The sequence below is a fragment of the Pyrus communis genome, chromosome 9 (assembly GCF_963583255.1).
Source record: "Pyrus communis chromosome 9, drPyrComm1.1, whole genome shotgun sequence".
NCBI classification, from domain to species: Eukaryota; Viridiplantae; Streptophyta; class Magnoliopsida; order Rosales; family Rosaceae; genus Pyrus; species Pyrus communis.
In genome coordinates, this window is record NC_084811.1 from 5599044 (window position 1) to 5616963 (window position 17920).

Genomic DNA, 17920 nt, shown 5'->3' on the forward strand with positions numbered 1-17920 from the left:
AACGTACCAATTATGGACATGATATATGAATGCACATATGTATTAAACATAACATACCAATAACTTGGTACATAATTGGTACATTATATAATCTTAGTTTTGGTCCTTATTAATATTTTGGTACATTACATACTACTAATTTAGGTACGTTATGTTTTTCTTGTTTTAGTATGTGCCATGATATTGGTACAATGTGTTAACTTAACTTTGGTATGTACAATCTAGTGGTACGTTATGACGCTTAACAAAGAGAGAATTTTTCATATTAAAACTTTGTACTGAAAATTAATTATATCAAATTCTTAGCAATTAATTATTGGGATAATGACTCAATCAAAATTTCAAAAAATATCATTAAAAGTCTAAAAATACAACTAATATCCTATTAAACAAAATGAACCAATTATGGACATGATATATGAATGCACATATGTATTAAACATAACAAACCAATAACTTGGTACATAATTGGTACATTATATAATCTTAGTTTTGGTATGTATTAATATTTTCGTACATTACATATTACTAATTTTGGTACGTTATGTTTTTCTTGTTTTAGTATGTACCATGGTATTGATACAATGTGTTAACTTAACTTTGGTACGTACAATCTAGTGGTACGTTATGACCCTTAACAAATAGAGAATTTGTCATATTAAAACTTTGTATTGAAAATTAATTATATCAAATTCTTAACAATTAATTATTTGGATAATGACTCAATCAAAATTTTCAAAAAATATCATTAAAAGTCTAAAAATACAACTAACATCCTATTAAACATAACGTACCAATTATGGACATGATATATGAATGCACATATGTATTAAATATAACGTACCAATAACTTGGTACATTAGATAATCTTTGTTTTGGTACGTATTAATATTTTAGTACATTACATATTACTAATTTTGGTACGTTATGTTTTTCTTGTTTTAGTATGTACCATGGTATTGGTACAATGTGTTAACTTAACTTTGGTACGTACAATCTAGCGGTACGTTATGACCCTTAACAAAGAGAGAATTTTTCATATTAAAACTTTGTACTGAAAATTAATTATATCAAATTCTTAACAATTAATTATTGGGATAATGACTCAATCAAAATTTTCAAACTGATTTTCTTTTCAAAAATTTAGGGATTTTAGATTTGATCTGTCACATCCTGGCCCAGGCCCCCACCATATCCTGACTCCACCGTAACACGATATTGTCCGCTTTGGGCCCCGACCACGCCCTCAAGGTTTTGTTTCTGGGAACTCACACGAGAACTTCCCAGTGGGTCAACTTTCCTGGGATTGCTCTCGTGCAAACTCGCTTCACTTCGGAGTTCCTACGGAACTCGAAGCCAGTGAGCTCCCGAAAGCCCTCGTGCTAGGTAGAGATAAGAATATACATAAAATGCTTACAAGATGCTCTCCCCTGGGCGATGTTGGATGTTACAATTCATCCCCCTCAGGGGCCCGACGTCCTCGTCGACACACATCAGACCAGGGATTGGCTCTGATACCAAATTGTCACATCTCGGCCCCGGCCCCCACCACATCCCGGACGATGTGGGATGTTACAACGACCCCCCCCTCAAGGGCCTGACATCCTCGTCGGCACACATCCAACCAGGGATTGGCTCTGATACTAAATTGTCACATCCCGGCCCGGGCCCCCGCCACATTCCGGGCTCGACTGCACCGTAGCACGATATTGTCCGCTTGAGCCCCGACCATACCCTCACGGTTTGTTTATGAGAACTCACACGAGAACTTCCCAGTGGGTCACCCATCCTGGGATTGTTCTCGCGTGAACTCGCTTAACTTCGGAGTTCCTATAGAACCCAAAGCCAATGAGCTCCCAAAAAGCCTTGTACTAGATAGAGATGAGAATATACATATAAAGCTTACATGATCATCTCCCCTAGACGATGTGGGATGTTACATGATCAGTTTCAGTATAAATAACTCTTATTTTTCTTTAAAATTTACTTAAAATGATGAGTTGGAAATTAAAAAATGACTTGGATAAAGATGGAAGCACCTTAATCAAAATACAAAGCGTTTTAATAAAAAGTTGAAAACCCACAAATGTTTAATTAATAAGATGTAGAATTGGAGCGCTTTTATCTATTTTTGCCATTCCCAAAAAAAAAAAAAAAAAAAAATCATTTTTTATTTTTTTTTTTATTTTTTTTTAAGAAGAACTCTTTATCCTAACTTGACTATTAACTTTAACAAATTCTTGATATGTAAAGTGTTCCTTCTAGGAAAAACTTGATGTTAATCTAATTTTTTGAGCCTAGTAAGAATAGTCCAGTTTATTAAAATAAGTTCAATTTCTTAAATTCAATTACTTTATTATCAATAATTATCTCTTTAATGATAAGATTTAATATAAAAATTAAATTTCTTCCTAATTATCTCCTTGATTATTTCTTTTTATTTATTTTTTGGTTATTTCTTGTTCTTCCTCCTACTTTAAATCCAATTTATAGATTTTATTTTTAATTTTTGTAATCAACTATATCATAGGTTAATTGTATTCATCTACCTATATGACAGATTTTTTTTTTATAATCAACCTGTCACAATTTAATGTGTCTTACTTGTATTCTCTAAAACATCTCTAAAATGTCCTACATAAATTTTACAAATCTTACGGTTCAACAAAAATGACACAAAAATAAGTTTTATGATCGTTTTTGAATTCACAAAACCAATTAAAAATAATGACTGTTTGCTTACATTATTTCTGAAAGGTTATTCTTTAATGTTTTTCTGGATATTAAGAAAAATGTTCTAATGGATTTTGGTAACAGCATAGCCATATTTGAATATTAAAAATCATTAATAAATAATACTGGTGTGTCCTTCATCGGCGAAAATATCTCCAAACATTCCCCATGAATTTTAAGAAGATTATGATGCTGCAATACATTCCTAATTGGGCATTAAGTCTAGCAGTCCAAAGCAGTGCATGAAGCATGTTCATGGTTCATGACCAAATTAAGACAAGTAGTTTATAGCCGACCTCTATAATCCTATCAGTTGACCGCCGAAACAAAAATATATAAGCCAAATAATTAAGCATCAAATTCACATGTTAGTTATTGTAATTATCTTGTCACATTATATGGGAATAGAAACTAGATTATTATATTCATCTTCACACTTGTCCTCAAATAGTTAGATAAAAAAATAAAGAGTTTTTATCACAAATGATCATTGAAATTGATCCTTATCATCAAGATGGTCTCTGAAATTAAAAATCAATCAATGTAGTCCTTGAAAATAGGTGTCACAAATCAATGTGATCATTTAGTCACAATTTTGTTAAAAATTCCGTTAAGTGCTGATATGACACATAAATGGGTCCCACAAGATTTATAGATTTGTATCATAAATGGTCCTTGAAATTGACTCACACCATCAATGCGGTCCTTGAAATTGAAAATCAATCAATGTAGTCCTTGAAAATAAGTGTCACAAAGCAATATGATCTTTCCGTCACAATTATGTAAAAAAACTTATTTATGTGCTAATGCGGGTTTAATAATTAATTTAAAAAGTTGTCTAAATACCTTTTTGACAATGGAAATTTTTTTTCTTATAGTAGGGCCTACCCCGAAGAGAGCTCCATTCCATAAATTCTCAAAAGCACAAGACTTAACCAAAGCCTAAGAGTGGGTATGGAAATATTTTTCAACCAACAATTGACGCACCTCGGTTATAACCTCATTATCTCAAGGCAGACCTCGTCGTTCTTTGCATCACCAGACCACCAGGGAAGCGGTCGAACAAGCTTTCCAAGATTAAGGTTGTGAGGATGTTAATCGCCTAAATGTTAATGGTGATGTCCCAGAAGTCGTTGCCAATAGGCAAAGCCGTCACCAAAGGTGATCTCGATCTAGGTTCAATTCGGTAAAGACACCAAGATTTTAACAAGATTTCTCAACAGTCAGTGTAACTGAAGTACGTCCTCGGAGCAGTAGGAGCTCACACAATAATCCACTATCAACCAAATGAGAGTTTACAAAGTGTTGGCAATCTCACAACCCAAAACTCCAATACACCCAATAGCTCACACACACCAAAGAAACAAATAGAGAAGGAAATATAATGAATAATTTCCTCTCTATACATAGCTCAAAGCTATTACAACTACTTTGATGGATGATTGCTAACCAAAGAGGAGCACTTTCTTCTTCTCTCCAAAAGGTGGGGCTGCGGCACCCTTTTTCTTTTCCTCTGCTGCTCTCTATTTTCTACCACAACAACAGGCAGCTGCTGCTGCCAATTAAAAACCCTAAACGCCACCATGTGGCTTTCACATGGGCCAAGAAAAAAGGCCATTTAAATGGGCTGCTGGGCTTGCAAATAAAGGCCCATTCAATTGGGCTGCTGGGAAACATAAAGGCCCACTGAAATTTGGCCACATATTCAACAATCTCCACCTTGGTCAAATTCTGAAAGCTCTATGACGAGCCAACCAACATAAACAAGAATCAAAATAAAACCACTCCCAAATACTAGCAAGAGAAACAACTCATGCCGAGCCAAATGCTCCAAAACTCCTATTGCTCAACTCCTTCTTTATATAAGCAGAACCTTAGTCAACATATCTACAGGGTTGTCTTTAGTTAGAATCTTCTAGAGAATGATATCCCCTTCACCAACAACTTCACGAACAAAGTGATAACGCACATCTATGTGCTTGGTCCTCTCATGATGAACCTGGTACTTAGCCAAATAAATGGCACTCTGACTATCACAATGCACCTCCACCTATTTCTGATCAACCCCTAAATCTCTAATCAGTCCATGTATCCAAATGGCCTCCTTTATAGCTTCGGTAACAACCATATATTCAACTTCTGTAGTAGACAAGGCAACAGACGACTGCAAAATGGACCTCCAACAAACTGGCCCGTTAGCCATAGTAATCACCTGCATAATCTGAATCAACATAACCAATTGCAAAGTGACCAATACCAGAGCCATCCCTCTCAAAGCATAAACCAACATCTCAAGTACTAAGGAGATACCTCAATATCCACTTAGCTGCATGCCAATGCTCTTTACCAAGATTATGCATATATCGACTCACCATACCAACTGCATGAGCAATATCTGATCTAGAGCATACCATTGCGTACATCAAACTACCAACCAAATTTGCATATGGTATATTTTTCATTTGCAGTTTCTCCTTATCAATTTTAGGACATTGTAGATAACTCAATTTAAAATGAGGAGCCAAAGGGGTACCAACCGGTTTGGTTGAATCATGAACTCTAAACTTCCAAATCAATTTCTCAAGGTATTGTCTTTGATTCAATCATACCAAACCTTTCTCTCTATCTCTAATGATCTCCAAGCCAGGGATTTTCTTCACTTCACCAAGATCCTTCATCTCGAACTCGTTCTTTATTTTGCTTCTTCAATTTCTCAATCTCTTCGACATTCTTTGAGGCAATCAACATATATCAACAAATAAACGAAAGACCCATCTTGCAACTTCTTGAAGTACACACAATGATCATATTGACTTCTAGAATAATTTTGGCCTCTCATAAATTTATCAAACCTCAAATACCATTGTCTTGGAGATTGCTTCAAGCCATAAAGTGATTTCTTCAACTTGAAAAACAAATTCTCTTTCCCTTTTACCTTATACCCATCCGGTTGACATATATAGATCTCTTCATTCAAATCACCATGTAGGAAAGCCGTCTTCACATCGAGGTGCACAAGCTCAAGATTATATTGTGCAACAAGAGCTAACATAATACGAATTGAGAAGTGCTTCACAACCAGAGAAAAGATTTCATTGTAGTCAATGCCTCATTCTGTGCATACCCTTTAGCAAATAATCTTGCTTTGAATCTCACATTGCTTTTCTTATCAACACCTTCTTTCTTGGCATACACCCATTTGCAACCGATAGCTTTCTTACCCTTAGGCAATTTAGCTAACTCCCAAGTCTTGTTCTTCAAGAGAGAATTCATCTCATCACCCATGGCATTGCACCATTTCTCCTTTTCTTCACTCTCAATAGCTTCCTCAAAATTGGATGGAATCTCATCAGTGATAATAGGAAGAGTAAAGGAAACATAATCACTAGACCGAGTTGGCTTGGTAGTATTTCTCTTTCCTCTATTCTTGGCAATAAACTCTTGAGGTGAAACTTGGTCTTCATCTTGAAAAGAGTCTTCAACTTCAACTTCTTCAACATCTTCATGGTCTCCTACTTCTTTACTTGTAGTGGCTTCGACATTAGTGGACATAGGATTTAAAGTACTAGAGGCAATTTTCTCAAGCTTCACCTGTTGGACATCTTTCACATTTTTCTCAGAGTCTTTGAACATACTTTCTTTATTAAATGTCACATCTCTACTGACTACAAGTTTCATCATCTCTAGGCACCATAATCTGTAACCTTTGACACCACTACTAAAACCAAGAAATATAGCATTTTTGGCTCTAGGATCAAGTTTATTTTCAGTCACATGAGAATAAGCAGGTGAACCAAAAATACGGATATAGTCATAACAGAAGAAGGTTTTCCAGTCCATACCTCCATTAGTGTCTTGCCCTGAATAGCAGCTGAAGGTAACCGGTTGATGATGTGACATGCAGCCTCTGCCCAAAATGACTTGCTCAAACCCGACTGAGACAACATACATCTAACATTCTCAAGCAAGGTTCGATTCAATCTTTATGCAACTCCATTTTGTTGTGGAGTTCCCCGGACACTGAAATGCCTCACAATCCCTTCCTTTTTGCAAACTTTAAGGAAAGGGTCAGATGTGTATTCACCACCATTATCTGATCTCAAAATCTTAATCTTTCTCCCAGTATGGTTCTTAACCATTTTCTTTCAACTCAAGAAAATGCTCAACACCTTACTCTTATGCTTTATAGTGTAGACCCAAGACCTTCTTGAATAATCATCAACAAAGGTCACGAACCAATGTCTACTGCTTAAAGAGGGAGTCTTTGTAGGACCCTAAATATCCGAATGCACATAATTAAGAATGCCCTTCGTCTGATGTACTGCAGTACCAAACTTCACTCTAGTTTGCTTCCCCAAGACACAATGCTCGCAGAAATCAAGCTTACAAGTTATGGCACCTTTTAGAAGGCATTGTTTCACAAGCCCTTGTAGAGCTCTCTCACCGGCATGGCCTAATCTCATATGTCATAGTCTAGTAGTATCTGAATCAGATGTACCCATATTTTCTGAGACTACAGACGCTTCATCTGTCACGGTGCTTCCTTGCAATAGATACAAATGACCACATCGAGGAGCTTTCATCACACCAAGTGCACCATAAGTAACTTTCAATCTATGCCCATCTGAATGAAGCCTGAAGCCCTTGGATTCTAAAGTGCCCAAAGAAATAAGATTTTTCTTCAAATTTGGTACATACCGAACACCTATCAACTCTTGAACCATACCATCATGAAACTTCAAACGAACTGTACCAATCCCTTTTGTTGTACAAGAATTGTTATCTCCCATGAAAACAACACCACCATCAAACTCTTTCAAGCTTGAAAACCAATGCTTGTGAGGAGTCATATGATGAGTACAACCTGTATCTAATACCCACTTAGTAGCACAATCAAATGATGTGGAAGCGGTTAAAGCAAAATCAGAAAAAACATTTTCAAGCTCAGCAACATTATCTTCAGAACTCACTTTGCCTTTGGCCTTCAACCTAGGACAATCTTTCTTCCATTGGCCTTTATTATGACAAAAAGCACATTCATCCCTTTCCAAACTTTTTCTACCTTTAGAAGTTCCTCTAGGTCGAGAAAGTGATTTTTTCTTACTAGAGAAAGATCTCCTCTCTGATGATCTACCTCTAACAAACAAAGCCTCAGAGGTACTATCATGATTTTTATCTCTATGCCTCATTTCATAATTCATCAAGGCATTCGACACATCTTCAAATTTCACAGTTTCTTTACCATGCATAATAGTGGTAACCAAATGCTCATAAGAGTCCGGCAAAGGATTCAACAATATTAAGGCCTTATCTTCATCCTTAATATCCTCATCTAAATTCATCAAATCGGCAATCAACTTATTAGAAGCATCAAGGTGTCTAATCATTTTTTTACCTTCTTTATATTGGAAGCGGTAAAGCTTTTTCTTCAAGTGTAGCCGATTCTCTGCACTCTTCGTCATGTACTTGTCTTTTAATTTTTGCCACAATACATTTGCCAATGTCTCTCGCATCACAAAATATTTCTAAGTTTTCGCAAGGCACAACCAAATTGTGGAGCAAGCCCACATATTTAATTTCTCCCATTCCGACTTCAACATAGCTTCCGGCTTAGCTCCCAAAGCTGCAAGTAGATCTTGTTGAGCCAACACATCCTTGACCTCACATTGCCACATCCCGAAGTTGTTTGTGCCATCAAATTTTTCCACTTCGAACTTTGCATTTTGGACCATAGTTCTTGCAAATCCAGAGTTGCTTCCAAAAGGATTCTCATCTTGCCCGTCTGACATCTTTAGCAACTAGACGTTACCCAAGAGCAACCAGTGCTCTGATACCAATTGTTGTGCTAGGATAGCACCAAACCAAATGAAACCAACTCAAACTAACCCACAGGAAATATATCAAATGAAATGCAAGAACAAAATATAAAAGACACCAAGATTTTAACGAGGTTCCTCAACAGTCAGTGTAACTGAAGTACATCCTCGGAGTAGTAGGAGCTACTATCAACCAAATGAGAGTTTACAAAGTGTTGCAATCTCACAACCAAAACCTCAATACACCTAATAGCTCTCACACACCCAAAAAACAAATAGAGAAGGAATTATAATGAATAATTTCCTCTCTATACATAGCTCAAAGCTATTACAACTACTTTGATGGATAATTGCTAACCAAAGAGGAGCACTTTCTTCTTCTCTCCAAAAGGTGGGGATGCGGCACCCTTTTTCTTTTCCTCTGCTGCTCTCTATTTTCTAATACAACAAAAGGCAGCTGCTGCTGCCAATTAAAAACCCTAAACGCCACCCCGTGGCTTTCACATGGGCCAAGAAAAAAAGGCCATTTAAATGGGCTTCTGGGCTTGCAAATAAGGGCCTATTTAATTGGGCTGTTGGGAAATATAAAGGCCCACTGCAATTCGGCCACATGTTCAACAGTGAATTGACCGGGGCCCACTCTTTTTATTTAATATATTGGCATAATATTTTTTTAAAATTTATTTTTAATCAATTAGCACAATTGTTTGCCATGTCAGCAAAATATAGACCCTGAATTTCTCACGTCATCCCTTAAAATGTAACTTACTTTATAATAATTGATACTATGTTCATAGAGTGAATTTTGTGATTTTCATAGAGTGAAATTTATATACGAAATAATCCACCAAGTTAGTTGATTTTTTTTTTACAACATAAAATGTAATGAATCTATACAAAAGCATATTATGGTAAATCTCCAGCAGTCTACACAATTGCTGTAATAAAATTTGAAAAGAGAGTAAAAAAAAAAAATCCATTTCTAGCTAGCTTCGGTTTGTCCAGGTTTCAACTCTAATCAAAGGAATTGAATTCCATTCCAAAGCCATCTCATTCCCGTTCTCTCCTCCATCTCTCACTCCATACGAGCTGTCTGCTCCCACAATTTCTTTGGCCTCCATTAACATTTCCCTGCTCACTCTCCTACCCTCCAGCCCGAACCAGGGATGAAGATTTCCGCCTTCTCTCGATTCGTTCCACTTCTCGAACCAAGCCTGAGAAGACACATATGGCGCCACAAACATCAACTCCATCACCATCCTTACCTCTCCTAGATGGATCAGGAAGCTCGATTCCAAAGACTCTAACAAGGCTTTGTAGTGCACAACATTCGCGTCAAAGAAGGAGCTGAAACTCGAGTCATTTTCCCATTTCGCGCAAGCATCTCCGTCACCAAAAGTTATGATACCTCTTGCCGAATTGCCTAACAAATCCTTAGCTAGCCTTAGGAATTCCATGAGAAGTCCTCTGCTTCTTCTCCTCCTCATACGAGGAAGCCCCACCATAGAGTTGAAGGCTAGAAATTCTCCCATTCCACCTCTCTTGTTCGCCTTTTTGATTTTGCTCACCAAATCCTCAATCGCGATCTCCTCCACCTTCAAGTTTAGCCCGAAAGACCTTGCGTGATGCTGGAGTTGCCTTTTTGTCTCCTCAAATCTCCACTGTGGAGGAGCAACCTCATCACTCTCTTCCGCATCCCATTTAATTGCTGTCACTTTAAGTGTTTTGTTTCTCTTTGCCAAAGCCTCAATCAGCTGGGACAATTGAACCCCTTCCCCCATATCGAATTCAACTACATGAACCATCTCCACATCCTCGGGGACAGCTTCAAGGATTGCGGTGTTTGCTGCATAGTGAGCAAATCTCCCAAAAGGGAATATTTGGTAGAACAAGTTGAATGCAACCTCAAAATTCTTGCTACATTCTTGCTTCAAATGGTCTCCCTGCTGATGATCAACAACTTCTTGGCACAAGTTGAATGCAAGGCGCTCAAGAGATTGACCAAGTGGGTTTACTTTCTCCGCAAGGCATCTCATGATCACCACCTCCAACTCCCTCTGCCCCATCTCCATGGCCTCACCGAACGCCTTGACCAGATGGAGAATACTCACTTTGTTGTCGATTTCCATCTTGTCTCTCGGCAGGATTAGTGATTGTTGGACGGAGGACCCATCCTTGGAGGATGCCTCAGATGTCACAAACGAGGCATACATATTTTCTATCTCACCGATCAAATAATTTGTCTCGAATCCTCCCAACTCCATGGGAAATTCCTCTTCTGCCATCGATGTGACTTGCAGGAGATTATCACAATCTGCAGGTTGTTCAAATTCACCAGAAAACATGGTTGAAAATGGAAACGAAGTAGTTTCTGAAAACTCGTCCGATGCCATGAAATTCGAAGAAAATTCAGAGCTCCCCATCTGCTCAGTGTATTCATTTGTATCGAATGGTGAATTTGTTACATTCAGATATGGCCACAAGGTCTGAAAGTTCATCTCAGATTGCATCATCTTTTTCTTTTTTGACGAATATTTTTAGAGGGTTTGAAGACTTTTCTCTTTGGGTTTGATTTGCTAATGAAGTCTTAATCCATCATTTATATATCGGTGGGTGACAACTTAATGACAAATTAAGCATAAAATAGTAGAAAAATCAGATGGTTATTAAAATAGAGAATTATTATGAAGAATTATTAATCACTATCTTATCTTCATAAACAAATACCAATCGCTCTCACCAACTTTCTACACACAGCACACATAATTCAACAAAAGGTTCCCAACTCAATTCTCCTTGCTCTCTTGGCTGCTTCTTGGGGTGGCTGACTTATATGTTGCACGAATCCCTTGTATTTTAATTAAGAAAATAAGATTGATAATGATTCCTGTCATTTCAACGTAATTATCCGTCATTATAAGAAATATAATCTTAATTAATAAATTCTTTGATGACTTATTGTGTGTTTAAAAGCCCTCAATGTGACCAAGGGCATTAGTCCAATTTGATGACGCAGAGTCCTGGTCATCCTTCCATACAGTGACACCTAGCTAGCTCTTATCATTCATAGAGGGAAATGGATCATCTCTAGATCTCTTCCACCAAGTCCACCCATTTAGACAATTGAAATTTAATCAAACGGCTACAAACAGGGGTCCCATTAAAAGTTATAATAATTTTAGTCATTGGATCAAATTTCAATGGCTTGAATGGGTGGACTTAGTGGAAGGGATCCGGAGAGGATCCCTTTCCTTTATATAGTGCATTTTTGCTCACCATCTTATTTATCATTGTTAGATGAGTTTGAATTTTGAAATTTGTGTCTATCCACTAAACGAATCTCAAAATTCAAACTCATATAATAATGATAAATAAGATGATAAACATACACCACACTAAATAGTGATGAGCAAAAATGCTCCCTCATTTATAAGAGCTTTATTGAATTGATTTCCCTTAAAACTCACTTTCATCGCAAAAAATTAAAAGGAAAAAAAAACACTTAAATAATGTTTTGAGGAAGAATGAGAGCTCTTGCTCCTAACTTTAGTATTGAACCCTTTTTTTTTTTTTTTTTTTTTTTTTTGACCAAACTTTAGTATTGAACTTGACTATTAACTTTAACGATTGTTGATAAGTAAAATGTATTTTTTCTATAGGTTTGATTGTTTGAGTATTACTAATATTAACAGATAAAAATTTACGGTATTTTTTAAAACACAGGTATTGTTAATAACATAAGATGACATTGAACGTCATATTTCATTGTCAAGGTAAGATGTTATGCATAAATATAACTACGTTACAAAATTATCTTAGACTAACTGTATTAACAGTTCTCAAGAAAATTTGTTTTATTAAAAGTATAAAGCAAATTACGTATTGGTCGGTCACCATATGTTTCCCCTAAAGAAAAAACAAGCACATACAATCAAGCAACTTGCACGTAATCTTCATGATTAAACTTCCTAATATTAATATTATAATAATTCTGGTCCTATTGGTTTAGGTGGTGATTTTGGAGTAAGACCATTTCCAACCGAAGGGTCCAGAGGGCCAGAGGCCGAAAATAGCTCAAAAACCATCTCCAATCGAGGGTTAGGCCAGAGGGTTGTGGAATATGAGAGGGCATCACGGAATCGGAGAGGGCTAGAGGGCTGGCCAAAAAATATAGCATTCCTGTCAGTTATAACCGACAGGAATATATTTATATTAAAAATTAAATGTATTCCTGTCGGTTATAACCAACCGACATGATTGTTTAAATAAAAATTTTGAATGCAACGGCTAGTCAGCTAGCCGTTGTATTCAATTTTTTTTTTGGGACAACTTTTTTTTTTTTTTTTTAATTCTTAAAAATTCTAATTTTTTTTTTCTTATAAATACCTAAACCATTCATTAAATTTAAATTCTAATTGTTTTTGGTTTTTTGGGCTAGTTATCGTTGTAGTTTTTAAATTTATGTTGTTGGATTTGAATTTAAGTTGTTGTAGTTTTTAAATTTAAATAATAAATTATGTTTGGTCCTTTGGCCCTCGGTTGGAGACGGAGGCAGATATGGTCATGTACTGTTCATTAAAATATTAATATCTTGGAGGGCCAGAGGGCTAAAACGAGCCAGGCCATCTCCAACCGAAGGGTCCAAAGGGCCAGAGGGCCGAAAATAGCCCAAAAATTGTCTCCAACTGAGGGCTAGGCCAAAGGGCTCTGGAATCTGAAAGGGCCCCACGGAATCGGAGAGGGCTAGAGGGCTAGAGGGCTGGAGGGGTGGCTGCAAGCAGCCAGCCCGAGGCTGGCCAGAAATACTGAGAATCTTGTCGGTTATAACCAACAGGAATGCTTAGACGTTAGATTTAATTTTTGGCCGTCAAATTTTTTTTTTTTTACTATTAGATTTGATCTCATTTGATCATAGCTGTTAGATTATAAGTAAAAAAAAAAAAAAAAAAAAAAAAAAAAAGTTTGAAATATGACAGTTTCGTGAGTCCATAATAATTTAAATCAGGCTTAAATCCTGGAAAGAATCTAGCCCAGACATATATTTTCTCGACTTATTTTAGCCCATGATTGGAGTTGGTTTAGGAGCGTTTTAAAGCTTATATTTTAAGCTTTATCCCATGAGTTGGAAATGGTCTAAGGCCTGCAATATTCATAATATGTTGAATGTGATATGGAAAAGTCTTTCTCTCTTGTAAAAGAATAAGAGAGAAATGCTTGATTTTAATTATATATGTGTCAAATTATCAGAGAGACACTTCCAACAACATTAATATTGTCCCCAACTTGTCAATTATCATTACACAGTCCAACACGTGTGGACCTTTATCACAAAATGCCTTGGTATAGTTGGGGTAGAGTTAGGGTATTTAAACCTTTTTTTTTCTTCTCTTTCTCTTCCTGATGTGGGATATTTCAACAATAAGCATACTGGTGGAAAATGATTTGAGCTTGCGACCTCAGGTTGAAGAGAGCATGCTCTAAACAAAATGAGCTACAAGCCCCTTAAGAGAGAAGTACTTGATGATTAGGACTACGTGGAATCATGCCATTAATTGTTCCTCATGTCATTTTTTGGTTGTTGTCAAACAATATATTTTATTATATTAGATATTAGGTTAGCCACCGATGAGATTTGAATTCACGCCGTCATGCAAGAGCTTAATCTCTTCCTACCACTGTGGTAAAGAGCCACTTACCCTTGTGTCATGTTGAGAACATAATGTTTTGGCACACAATTAGCTATTCATTAGAAAGGTGAGGAAAATTTGAAAATGGTAGCTATTGCTACAGATACATTTCTTAAGTATTTGGAGGAGGTCAAAGTTGATCATAACTAGCTAGATAATGTTTGTTTAATTAGACATTGCTGAAAGAAAGAGTTTGGGCGCAACTTCGTGCAAATTTACAATTGCCAAATGGTATCTTATATGCTAACAGGAATCAAGTAAATTGTAATACTATAATCTTTGTAATTAGTATATAAGGACCCGCCGTTTCTGCATAATGATATTCTGCTGAAAACTTGAATCCATTTGTTTAAACAAATCCAGAACAACTACATTCTGCAGATAGGGTAATACGCATGTTAATTAATTGATTAATTATTACTTAAATGTGATTATGTAATCAGATTGCTTGTATCATTATATTGTTTGCAGTCTTAATTAGAATCTCCTCCAACTTCCCAGATTCTTATCTTTCACCTTAAACAACCCTGAATAACATTGATTTTGTAATCTGCCCAAAACATTGAAGTTATAACTATAATTCAACATAGTACAAGCCCAATGGATAGGGAAACTGTAGATTTGGATTAACATTCTTAGGCTCCACTTGGTGAGATTATATCAGATAACATAGCTAGGGAGGTGATTTCTGCAAATCATTTTCTTATAATGTGCACACATGTGTTTATTTATAACATTTGAATCGAATAAACCAATGAAAAATTTAGGAAGACAAAAATAAACAACAGTATGCAGGAAGATGAAATGAGTATGCTGAAATTATTTCCATAACATACATGCATTAGAAACATTGATTGGATATTATGAGAACATATCTTTAGAGATCATATTTCTTATGCTCTACTTGGAAGATGTTCGACGCATGAAGGTCTCTAGACTCTCTACCAACAAAATGTTGGCGGTATTCGAACACGTAATGCATACTCGTTTTTCTTTGCCTTGTCATTGATCTACGTAGTACGTACTTGTTGATGACTGTCATGGATTTTTCCTGCTTTGGAGGCCACAAAAAAAGGGATCTTCGTATTCGGATCATTATTGTATGAATTAATCTCTCGATAACATGATATACATTCATTAGTTTTGTAACCCCTCTCGTTATCTTCTTCATGGACTAATTAAGTTTAAGAAAATCCACCAAGATGTTGACGTATATTTTGTACTGCATGCTTGACAGGGTACGTATATGCTTTGCAAACGGCCTCAGATATCGTTGCAAAATTGTGTTTAATTAATTATACATTAAATTAAAGCATGGAACTTTAATTTATTGAAGATCTCTATTTCCCAATTGATTTTTTGAAGTTTTGTATTTGAACCGTGTGATGAATACAATAATCCATGACAAAAACCTATTACATGTTCATCGTGGTTCATGACCTAATTAGGTTTGAAGTCTAGCAGTCCAAACAGCACAGCAATAAGCATTGCAACGTAATTGCGAAATTATATGTTCTTCATGCATCATGATTAATTATCGTGAACTAATTAAGACATGGTGGTTTAGAGCCAAATTTCATAATCCTATTAGTTGACAGAAAAAAAAAAAAAAAAAAAAAAAAAAAGATACGCCAAATCATATTTTAAGCACAGCTATATCCATGCAGATTGATAATCTATCTCCTAATTCACACGCTAGTTAATATAATTAAGTATCTTGTCACATAGGCAACAAAAGCATTCCCACATGCTGCAAATCGGATAATTGTGGCAATATGGAGGGAGGAGTATTATATGCATCTTCATACTTGTCCTCAATTAGATAAAAAATTGCTTCTTGATGCCTGGAAATAATGTTTGCTGCTCAAAAGAAACTAATCTCTGGTATCCAATCAAAGAAAAGGGCCATCTAATCAGTCAACAAGTAAAACAAGTATAGAGTACATGTTCTTGGTCATGGCCTTCCCTATCCCAAAGGCTTAAGTTATCCTCAAGTATTGATTTGAAGGAACAAATGCAGAAGACAAAACTGATGCTCAGTAAAATATTAGGTTTTCATTAAGTTGGGTCAACTTTTCACCTAACAAATTCTGAGCTTGTCGTTATTATTTGATCTTATTTTCTTATTGCCTCATGTTGATCAAGTGTTGCTGTCCATAACAACTGTGTGTGGGATCATATTTTAATACGATCGACGGCCAGGGAAGTTCAGAATGCATGCATGATCGAAAGTAAACGTGATGGTCTTTATCAAAGTGATGAAACGGGAAGTCTCTCTGGTGATGTTTGTATTGCATTACTTGCTTGATATTTTAAATTAATTCTTAAAATATACCAGAAGCAACAATACATGTTCAACTGGTCAAATGTGCTGAACAGTGTATTAGAAGTTTTGAACATTGCATGAAATTAAGCATCAATTCACATGTTAGTTTATCTCATTATCTTGCTAGATTATTATATTCATCTTCACACTTGTCCTCAAGTAGATAAGAGATAAATCATGACGCCAGGAAATAATGTTTGCTGATCAAAAGATACTAAGCTCTGATATTCAATCAAAGAACAAGCCATCTAATCAGTCAATAGATAAAACAAGTTTAGAGTACCTGTTCTTGGTCAAACCCTTCCCTATCCAAAAGGCTTCAATTATCCTCAAGTATTGATTTGAAGCATAAAATGCAATGCAGAAAGACAAAACTGATGCTGAGTAAAATATTACGGCTAGGTCAAGTTTTCGTCTAACAAATTATGCGCTTGTTAGTATTATTTGATCTTATTTTCTTATTACCTCATGTATCCGATCAAGTGTGAATGTTGTCCATAAAGATGGTGTGTGATAGATTCTTATATATGATGATGGATGCCATCAGAGTTTAGAATGGTCCATCATCAAAGACATGAAATGGGAAGTCTCTGTAAGGGTGACGTTTTGTATTGTAGTTTTTGGTTAATATTTTAACTAGTTCTTAAAATATATCAGCAGCAGGAACACATGGTTGAACAAGTCAATGCGATGAACAGCATGCTCTTTAGAACACATTGCATGAAATCATTGAATATTTGCCCACATTACTCGGTTGATTTTTCAATTTCAAGCACACCGATGACACATTTACTTACATAAGATGATCATAAAATTATCTACGTTTACTTAAACATCAGTATTGACATTATTCTAATTCCCTGATTTCTCATGCATTTACTAACGCATGTAAAGCAAAAAAAAAAAAAAATGCTATATTAAAATTCGTCATTAAATACCTAAAAATGAAATATCAAGCATGCATACACCCTTTTATTCATTATTTATCAGTCTTTTTCTAATTCAGATATCATCCTTCAACTTCTTTCGATCAGAACTACGAGAATTTGTTGCCGTCGGACCTTTCACTCACTGTAAATATCATATTTGTAATTAACATGTGCGCATTGAAATGAGTAATTACCATGTCTGTTACTCTTACCTTTTCAATCAACCACGTCAATCCAAATTCTACTGCAATCTTCTTGAACACCTTACTAACTTGAGCGTCGGATTGTTTTTAAAACAAGGCTTCCATGTTAGGGAAACATGGTGTCATGCTTCTCAACACAGATCGAAGATTATTTATCGGAGAAACCGAAAGATGATGATGGTATTATTATTAGGGAATCAGAAATTAGAATGGTTGATCCAATGTA

General features: G+C 35.9%; 1 protein-coding gene across 1 annotated transcript; it reads right to left on the minus strand.

The window, feature by feature from the left end:
* Window positions 1-9535: 9535 nt before the first annotated feature.
* LOC137744249 (protein NODULATION SIGNALING PATHWAY 2-like) lies at window positions 9536-11062 on the minus strand. Its single transcript, XM_068484111.1, has one exon. It carries the CDS (start codon window positions 11060-11062, stop codon window positions 9536-9538), a length of 1527 nt encoding a protein of 508 aa, XP_068340212.1.
* Window positions 11063-17920: the final 6858 nt, after the last annotated feature.